General features: G+C 47.2%; 1 protein-coding gene across 3 annotated transcripts in view; it reads right to left on the reverse strand.

The window, feature by feature from the left end:
- Window positions 1-688, reverse strand: part of YTHDF1 (YTH N6-methyladenosine RNA binding protein F1) — a 70334-nt gene extending 69646 nt beyond the window's left edge. For 2 of the 3 annotated variants that reach the window (XM_082272580.1, XM_082272579.1), the window contains exon 1: window positions 422-688. In XM_082272580.1, coding sequence (XP_082128706.1) covers window positions 422-448 — 27 coding nt within the window. In that variant the 5' untranslated portion in view covers window positions 449-688. The remainder of the gene's footprint in view (window positions 1-421) is intronic. The other variant, XM_082272578.1, reaches the window with a different exon arrangement.
- Window positions 689-10399: the final 9711 nt, after the last annotated feature.

Consider the following 10399-nt stretch of genomic DNA (forward strand, 5'->3'; position numbering starts at 1 on the left):
GGGGAGGATTATAAGGGGGAGGGTGCTATAGGGGGGGGGCAGTCGTTGGGGAGGGGGCAGATCTCAGGGTTTGGGTAGGATCAGACCCCTGTGGGGGGAGGATTATAAGGGGGAGGGTGCTATAGGGGGGGGGGGGCAGTCGTTGGGGAGGGGGCAGATCTCAGGGTTGGGGTAGGATCAGACCCCTGTGGGGGGAGGATTATAAGGGGGAGGGTGCTATAGGGGGGGGCAGTCGTTGGGGAGGGGGCAGATCTCAGGGTTTGGGTAGGATCGGACCCCTGTGGGGGAGGGGCAGATCTTAGGGGAGGAAGGCAGATGATGGGGGAGGGGTGGTAGGATATCGGGGTATATCTCAGGGTTGGGGTGTAGGGTCAGCCCCCCCGGTGGTTGGAGGAGGAGGCCCCCTCTGTGTTTCTCTCACCTGCGGGTCCACGCTGGTGGCAGACATGATTCATGTAGAGCGGAGTGGAGGCCGCGCTGTGTACAGGCCGCACTAGGCCGGCTCCTCTCTCTTCCTCTCAGTCGGTGGGGCGGAGCGGGCGCAGGGCGGTGTCGGGGCTCTCGGGCTGTGTCTCCGGTCGGGGTGTGAGGCCTGGCCCGGGACTTCCACACTCACCAATGGCGGCGGGGACTGGGCAGAGTGCGGCTGACGTCAGCAGCGGCGCGGGGCAGGCCGGGTAGCGGAAGCCGCCGCACATGCGCACACGGGACGCAGGAGTCAGCGCGGCCGAAAAAGCGGAAGTGACGCGTGGGGAGTGAGGGCGGAAGTGAAGCAAAGGGGAGCGGCCCGAGCACGTGACTGCCGCCAAGCCTCATTATCCCATTATTTCTGTGCACGCTGGAGCAGAGGGGGAGGAGTCTGGTTGCTATGAGTGACTGCCCCACCTTTTTTTTCTAGCAGTGCACAAAGCCCTTTACCTCAAGAAGTGGACATTGCATATACAAACAGTGTCAATAAAGTTTAGAGAATAAAAGCAAGCATGGCCCTCTGTTTACTATGCTCTTGTATGTAGAGGAGCCCCATGGTATCAAACACACTGACCTCTCCCTCCTGCCAACCCCCAATTCCACAGTCCAACCATAGCGCTATTATTTTTGAACCTCTTCATGCCAGACGTACGCATACATGTGGCCTCTTGGCGTGTGGGCCTTAAGGCCGAGCAGCCGCATATATGTGGCCCTGTGTAAACCACTTACCATGCTGAGAGTGCGCTCCCTGCTCGGAAATCGCCCTATGCACACTTGTGATTGGGAGCTTTCCGATCATGTGACTGCTTTGGTAGCCAATAACAGCAGTCAAAAGACCTGAATGCCCGCCTCCTGGCTTTTAAAACTCCGAACTGCTTCAGAACCGCCTACTGCATATAGACTGCGGCAGGGCGGCCCGGCTGCGCGAAATCAGGTACCAGTACGTGATTTCCTGCATGAGGTTTAGAAGGCGCGCCCCTTCCCCAGCGACCTGCTCCCGCTCTAATTAGAATCGCAACCCGCCGATCGTTCAGAGGAGAGGCAGAACGGCGGTCTGCCTATGTAAACAAGGCAGACCGCCGTTCTGTGAGAGGGGAAAATGGAGATCTTGTGTTCCTGCTAAGCATCCAGTCAAAGCATCTCCCACACAGTTAGAAAGCACTCCCTAGGAGCAAACTTAACCCTTTGATCGCCCCTGATATTAACTCCTTCCCTGCCAGTGTCATTAGTACAGTGACTGCATTTCTTTTAGCACCGATCACTGTATTGGTGTCACCGGTCCCGCTAAAAATCGCAGATCGCAGCTATTACTAGTAAAAACAATAAAAAAAAAAATTAAAATGTCCATAAATCTATCCCATAGTTTGTAGACGCTATAACTTTTGTGTAAACAAATCAATCAGGGTGGCACAGTGGTGTAGTGGTTAGCACTTTCGCCTAGCAGCAAGAGAGTCGCTGAGTTCGAATCCCAACCACGACACTACCTGCCTGGAGTTTGCATGTTCTCCCTGTGCCTGCATGGGTTTCCTCCGGGTACTCCGGTTTCCTCCCACACTCCAAAGACATGCTGGTAGGTTAATTGTATCCTGTATTTAAAAAAAAAAATTGTCCCTACTGTGTATGTATGTGAGTTAGGGACCTTAGATTGTAAGCTCCTTGAGGGCAGGGACTGATGTGAATGTGCAATGTATATGTAAATTGACAGCGCTATATAAGTACCTGAAATAAAAATAATATACGCTTATTGGGATTTTTTAATTTACAAAAAACATATTGGCCTAAATTGATGAAGAAATTACATTTTTTATATTTTTTTTTTTTATTGGATGTATTTTATAGCAGAAAATAAAAAATATTGTTTTTATTACAAAATTGTCGGTCTTTTTTTTTTATATAGCGCAAAAATTAAAAATCACACAGGTGATCAAATACCACCAAAACAAAGCTCTATTTGTGGGGGAAAAATGACATCAATTTTATTTAGGTACAGTGTCGCACGACCACGCAAACTTCAGTTAAAGTAACGCAGTGGGGTGTGTCCTATGCCTACATACTTTTGGTAATAATTGTCCCTCGTTCCCATCTCAAAAAGTTGGGAGGTGTGCTCCCTGCGCCTTCTCTCCCCTGATACATTAGCTCTGAGCTCAGAGGTTGAGAACTCTTTCCTGTGATAATGAAGGTGAAGTTACAATTAGGCCTCTCTTAGTATTCCAGTCAGGTTTCAAAGGGTACAGTATCTCACAAAAGTGAGTACACCCTTCACATTTCTGTAAATATTTTATTCTATCTTTTCATGTGACAACACTGAAGAAATGACACTTTGCTACAATGTAAAGTAGTGAGTGTACAGCTTGTATAACAGTGTAAATTTGCTGTCCCCTCAAAATAACTCAACACACAGCCATTAATGTCTAAACCGCTGGTAACAAAAGTGAGTACACCCCTAAGTGGAAATGTCCAAATTGGGCCAAAGTTTCAATATTTTGTGTGGCCACCATTATTTTCCAGCACTACCTTAACCCTCTTGGGCATGGAGTTCACCAGAGCTTCACAGGTTGTCACTGGAGTCCTCTTCCACTCCTCCATGATGACATCACAGAGCTGGTGGATGTTAGAGACTTTGCCCTCCTGCACCTTCCATTTGAGGATGCCCCACAGATGCTCAATAGGGTTTAGGTCTGGAGACATGCTTGGCCAGTCTATCACCTTTACCCTCAGCTTCTTTAGCAAGGCAGTGGTCGTCTTGAAGGTGTGTTTGGGGTCGTTATCATGTTGGAATACTGCCCTGTGGCCCAGTCTCTGAAGGGAGAGGATCATACTCTGCTTCAGTATGTCACAGTACATGTTGGCATTCATGGTTCCCTCATTGAACTGTAGCTCCCCAGTGGTGGCAGCACTCATGCAGCCCCAGACCATGACATTGCCGCCACCATGCTTGACTGTAGGCAAGACACACTTGTCTTTGTACTCCTCACCTGGTTCCCGCCAACACACGCTTGACACCATCTGAACCAAATACGTTTATTTTGGTCTCATCAGACCACAGGAGATGGTTCCAGTCAGGGCTGCTGTTAGAAATCGCGGGGCCCCGTACAGACTACCTGGCAGGGCCCCCCCAAGAAAATATTAAAGATATATTTAGCTAAAATTACAACAAAATCACTATTATCAGACACAGATATAACATAACTCACATAATTCCTGCTAAATCTAAAAAAAAAAATATATACTGTATGTTAAATAAAAAAGAAGATGAGATGAGAAAAATATACAGGCTGGGCAGTTGGAGCTCAGTGATCAGAGAGACAGAGAGAGAGAAACAAAGTTACAATTTACAAATAAACTCCTGAGCAGAGATAAGTGCTGGGAGGGAGGGGGATTAGTGAGGGACAACTGTCTCTTTCTCAGCAGATAAAAGCTGATAGCAGGGAGAGGGACAGATCAGATTCAGGTGCTGGAGGAAGATTTCTGTATTTGTTGTCCATCACTAATCCCCCTCTCTGTGTGGGCCCCCCTGTGTGCTCGGGCCCCCTACAAGAGGGCTGGTGGTCCCCCCCTATCAGCGGCCCTGGTTCCAGTAATCTATGTCCTTAGTCTGCTTGTCTTCAGCAAACTGTTTGTGGGCTTTCTTGTGCATCATCTTTAGAAGAAGCTTCATTCTGGAACAACAGCCATGCAGACCAATTTGATGCAGAGTGCGGCGTATGGTCTGAGCACTGACAGGCTGACCCCCCACCCCTTCAACCTCTGCAGCAATGCTGGCAGCACTCATACTTCTATTAACCAAAGACAACCTCTGGATATGACGCTGAGCATGTGCACTCAACTTCTTTGGTCAACCATGGTGAGGCCTGTTCTGAGTGGAACCTGTCCTGTTAAACCGCTGTATGGTCTTGGCCACCGTGCTGAGCTCTCAGTTTCAGGGTCTTGGCAATCTTCTTATAGCCTAGGCCATCTTTATGTAGAGCAAAAAAAAATTTTCAGATCCTCAGAGAGTTCTTTGCCATGAGGTGCCATGTTGAACTTCCAGTGACCAGCTGAGCTCAGGAGAGAGTGAGATCAAGTGAGGGGATTTGAATCAAAGAAGGAGCTCGCTCCTGTGATGGTGGACATAATGGCTAGGTATCTCTTAGCAATGCCTAGGAGTTTTCCAGTCAGGCTTCATGAGGTACATAAATGGCCAACGTTTATAGAAAGCTGCACTGCTTGTTTTTATCTACAGACACCCCTTATCTGCATAGACATTTTCTTTCTATATGTGAACTAACCCTTAAAAAACAAATAAAATCAATTGATTCCTCTCGTCTTCTGTCCACCTTTCTCCCCCCTGAACCTGGCCATATACATTAGGATCATTGTATGAGGTTAACGGTCTTTCTTGGGTTTCCTCATGGCAGCATACCATGGATCATAGGGGACGGAGCTGACCCGAAATATGCTGTCAGGAGATCCCAGGAAAGGAACATTCTGATAAGTATCTGATAACAATTTTCTGTATTTTGAATGGGCTGGCAGAGAACCTTAACCACTTGCTGACCGTGCTATAGCAAAATGACAGCTACAGCGTGATAGGCCAGTTCTGGGAGGGCGTCAAATGATGGCTTCCTGTGATGACCCCCGCCATACCTCCTTCGGACACAGATGATCATAAATCAGGGTAAAGAGCCAGTCATAACGGCTCTTTACCGAGGGATTAGCTGTGTCAAATCACAGCTGATCACCATGTAAACACACTTTCACAGCGTGAGAGGAGAGACCTGGTAACTGGCTAGTGTGAAAGCGGGCATCTGCACTGATAATTAGGGCAGCGATCTTCAGTGTCCTGATTATCAGTGCAGCCCCAACAGTGCCTATCAGTGCTACCAATCAGTGCCAATTGGTGCTGCCAATTAGTGTCTCCTTATCAGTGCCGGCTATAAGTGCCCATCAGTGCTGCCAATCAGTGCTGTCAAACAGTGCTGTCAATCAGTGTCTCCTGATCAGTGCCACCTATCAGTGCCCATCAGTGCTTCCTATCAGTGCCGTCAATCAGTGCTACCAATCAGTGTCTCCTAATCAGTGCTGCTAGTCAGTTCTGCCAACCAGTGTCTCCTCTTGAGTGCCGCCTATCAGTGTCCATCAGTGATGCCATTCAGTGTCTCTTAATCAGTGCCATCTATCAGGGCCCATCAGTGCCACCTCAGCAATGCCTCCTCATCAGTGACCACCAGTGCCACCTCATCAGTGCTCATCAGTGGAGCCTTTTAGTGCCCATCAGTGCTGCCTATCGGTGCCTTCAATCAGTGCTGCCAATCAGTGTCTCCTGATCAGTGCCACCTATCAGTGCCCATCAGTGCTTCCTATCAATGCCGTCAATCAGTGCTACCAATCAGTGTCTCCTAATCAGTGCTGCTAGTCAGTTCTGCCAATCAGTCTCCTCTTGAGTGCCGCCTATCAGTGTCCATCAGTGATGCCATTCAGTGTCTCTTAATCAGTGCCATCTATCAGGGCCCATCAGTGCCACCTCAGCAATGCCTCCTCATCAGTGACTTCCAGTGCCACCTCATCAGTGCTCATCAGTGGAGTCTTTTAGTGTCCATCAGTGCTGCCTATCGGTGCCTTCAATCAGTGCTGCCAATCAGTGTCTCCTCATCAGTGCCTATCAGTGATGCCAATCAGTGTATTTTAATCAGTGCCGCATTTTAGTGCCCATCAGTGCCGCCCTAGCAATGCCTCCTCATTAGTGACCAGCAGTGCCGCCTCATCAGTGCTCATCATAGGAGCCTTTCAGTGCCGCCTATCAGTGCCACCTCATTAGTGCCCATGAGTGCCTATCAGTGCCCATCAGAGAGGCCAATCAGTGCTGCGAATCAGTGTCTTCCATCCATACCGCCTATCAGCGCCCATCAGTGCCGCCTTAGCAATGCCTTCCCATCAGTGACCACCAGTGCCGCCTCATCAGTGCTCATTAGTGGAGCCTTTCAGCAGTGCCACCTCATCAGTGACCATCAGTACAGCCTCATCAGTGAAGGAGAAAATGTTTTTTTTTAAATTATGGTGTTTTTTCATTTGTTTAGCAAAAAAAAAAAAAAAAAAACAGTGGTAATTAACCACTTCTGGACCGGAAGGTTTTGCTCCCTTAATGACCAGGCCATTTTTTGCGATTCAGCACTGCGTTATTTTAATAGAAAATTGCGCGGTCATGCGATGTTGTGGTATTTGATCACCTGCGTGATTTTTATTTTTTGCGCTATAAACAAAAAAAAGAGCGACAATTCGGAAAAAAAAAAAAACTATATTTTTCCCTTTCTGCTATATGACATTCCCCCCAAAAATTTAAAAATCTAATTTTTTCATCCTTTTAGGCCAATTTATATTCTGCTACATATTTTTGGTAAAAAAAATCCCAGTAAGTGTATTTTGATTGGTTTGCGCAAAAGTTATCACGTCTACAAACTAGGGGAAAGGTTTATGTCATTTTCATTTATTTATTTTTTTACTAGTAATGGCGGCAATCAGAGATTTTTAGCAGGACTGCGACATTGCGGCGGACAGATTGGACCCCTAACTGACACTTTTGGGGGTACCAGTGACATTACTACAGTAATCAGTGCTAAAAATATGCACTGTTACTGTAATAATGACACTGGCAGGGAAGGGGGTTAACCTAGTGGGTGATCAAGGGGTTAAATGTGAGCCTAGGGGAGTGATTCTAACTGTGGGGGGGCGTGGCTTGTGAAATTATCACAGAGATCTGTGTTCCTATATAGAAAGATCACAGGGGCTCTGTGATCATTACAGAGAGAAGAACGATTAGCTGTGTTTACTACAGCTGCCGTCCTTCTCTCTCAGCGGGGAGCTATCGTGGGTGCCTGGCGGCAATCGCGGCCACGGGCCCAGTGCATTTGCATCCCCGCTGCCTAGTGGGGGCGGGAGTGTGCAGCCGGTGGCGCGCGTTCGCCCCCCAGCACCACCGGTAGTCCTACGGTTCGCGCAGGAGGGGCGGCGGCAGTCCAGAACTGGTTAAATACCACCAAAAAGAAAGCTCTATTTGTGAAAAGAAAATGATAAAAATATCATATGAGTACAGTGTTGCATGACCGCGCAATTGTCATTCAAACTTGCCGCTTTTGTAATAGTAGGGTGCCAGTCAAAAGAAATGGCATTGCACTGCACTGCGGTAACCCACGCCTTTTGTTGTGTCGTCACTGCGACACATTAGTGACACGGCCCGGCAATCCTTTCCTGCGACTGTAGGGATTTGTATTTTTACACAGTAGGCTGTAATGGATGTGGATCCCATATAACTGTGCCTGTATTCCACACCACTTTGCTATCAGCCCCTAGTATAAATGTTTAAACCCAGAAAGAGGAAGAAAGGGGAGAAATGAGACTTCATGATACCCTCAAAATATGAAAAATGTATGCAAAATATAAAATCACATTTGTTGTAATATCATTAAAAATAACCCCAAAGAATCCCGAGGAGCAATTTACAACATACAGAGTATCAAAGACTGATAAAAAGATATATCACATCATATCACTTCATCACTTATAACAATCAAAACATGGCCTGAAAAAATGACGGTCTCCTTTGCACAGATCTAGATCTCCGACGCGTTTCGACTGATTACGTCTTCCTCAGGGGGGTGGCAGTTTTGAAGGATTATTAGTAAATTTCACAACTATAGCATATTGTGCTGGAGGTTCACAGAGACAGGGGGCAGTATTACCAGAGAGGTGTAGCATATAGGGATCAGCCTATATATTTGAAAGAATCCTGAACATCTAAATTGGTAGTTCCCATAGAGGGGATTGTTTCTTCAACTAATAAGCCAGACCCCTCTGCAAAGAGAGATGAGCTCAGAAAAGAACCTGTGAAGCAGTCGATGGGAGACCAGGATCTATCAAAGTAGAATAGTATGACTCTGGTGTTGAATAACCAGGGAAGAGCCCTTCAGCTGCCTCCACCAAGAACAACCAATTGTGGATCCCAACCACAGCAGGACTGTATGAGAAGGGTTCAAGTGCACAGATCCATTACGATCCATAGCTGCGTAAATCGTAACAGGTAAATCTGCTTCCATGGATTAATTTTGACCGTATTTTACATTGTATGCATGTCAACGTGTGACCCGCTAAACAACTAGTAGAGTGCACCCATTGTGTGTTCGGGGCCCCACACGCATCTCAATTTGGGAACAGTGGTTGTGTCCATGCATCCGCCACATCCCAACTGATACAAATGGGACTGTCTGCACAGGGATACACGGAAAAACCTGTACAGCACTAGGAGGGTAAACGCAGGCCCTTTCACATGGGTAGGGTTGCTACCCCATCCCTTTAACCACTTGCCGACCGCCGCAAGTAGATATACTGCGGCGGTCAGCCCCTCACAGGCAGAGTGACGTACCGGTACATCACTAGCCTGCGAGGCTCTGGGGAGAGAGCGCGCGCCGCGTGGTCACGGACCCCCCCCCGCGCATGTGAACGGCGGACCCGATGTCCGCCGCTCACTCAGCGATCGTCGGTGCAGAGGGAGAAAGGCAGGCGGCTTGTGTAAACAAGCTGCCTGTCATTCTCCCCTGTGTAGAAACTGTGATCACACGGTTCTACTATGTAGGACCGTTGATCACTGTTTCTACAGCTCAAGCCACAGCCAATCACAGTTAGAATCACGCCCCTAGGGACACACACAGCCCCTCCCTCTCAAATAAAGTTAACCCCTTCACTGCCAGTGTAATTTTACAGTAACAGTGCATATGTATAGCACTGATTACTGTAGAAATGTCACTGGTAACCCCAAAAGTGTCAAAAATGTCAGTCAGGAGTCCGATCTGTCCACCGCAATGTCGCAGTCCCGCAAAAAAAAAATCGCAGATCACCGCCATTACGCGTTAAAAAAAAATGACAAAAATGACAAAAATCTTTCCCTTTGTTAGTAAACGCGATAACTTTTGCGCAAACCAATCAAAATACGCTTTTTGCGATTTTTTTTTACCAAACATATGTAGCATGAAACAAATTGGCCGAAAATGTTAAAAAAATTTTGATTTTTAAATTTTTTTGGGGGGGAATTTCATATAAAAAAATGTGAAAAATATTGTTATTTTTGCAAAATTGACGCTCTTTTTTTGTTTATAGCGCAAAAAGTAAAAATCGCACAGGTGATCAAATACCACCAAAAGAAAGCTCTGTTTGTGGGAAAAAAAGGACGTCAAGTTAGTTTAGGTACAGCGTCGCACGACCGCGCAATTGTCCGTTAAAGTCACGCAGTGCCGAATCGCAAAATACCCCCTGGTCTTTAAGCAGCCAAATCCTCCGGGGCTTAAGTGGTTAAACCAGGACACCTAATAATTACACAGGTTCTGAGGCTAATATAATGCAGATAAGGCACTAATGCCTCGTTTCCACTGAGTGGTACGGTACGGTTCGGTTCAGTACGGTACGGTTCGGTTCAGTACGGGACGGTTCGGTTCAGTACGGGACGGTTCGGTTCAGTACGGTAAGGTTCGGAACGGTACACATTGCGTTTCCACTGCCAATAGTACCCTTTCATGATAGGCTTGGTGTAGCTGGAAAGCTGTGATAGACGATTCTCTGTCAACCAATCAAAGTTCTGCAGAGTGTAACTCCACCCTGTTGGTATGGTACTAATGTGCTTGGTACCCCAACGAAAGGGTCCCAAAAAAGTGGTACGGTACAGTAAGGAATTAGGGTACCATTCTCAATGGAAACGGCATAAATAGCGTACCGTACCGCTCAGTGGAAACGAGCCATTAGTGTGTTTAATTAGCACCTTAATCAGCCACAGAACCTGTGAAAATAATATGTGTCCTGGTTTAAAGGGATTAGGTGGTAACCGTACACATAGGGCATGGATTCATGCATCCCATGGGAACAAGACCTAAGTGGACTTGGCTAGATGCACTCCTGCCCATGTATATGC

Source organism: Pelophylax lessonae (genome assembly GCF_965119305.1).
Source record: "Pelophylax lessonae genome assembly, chromosome: 11".
NCBI lineage: Eukaryota > Metazoa > Chordata > Amphibia > Anura > Ranidae > Pelophylax > Pelophylax lessonae.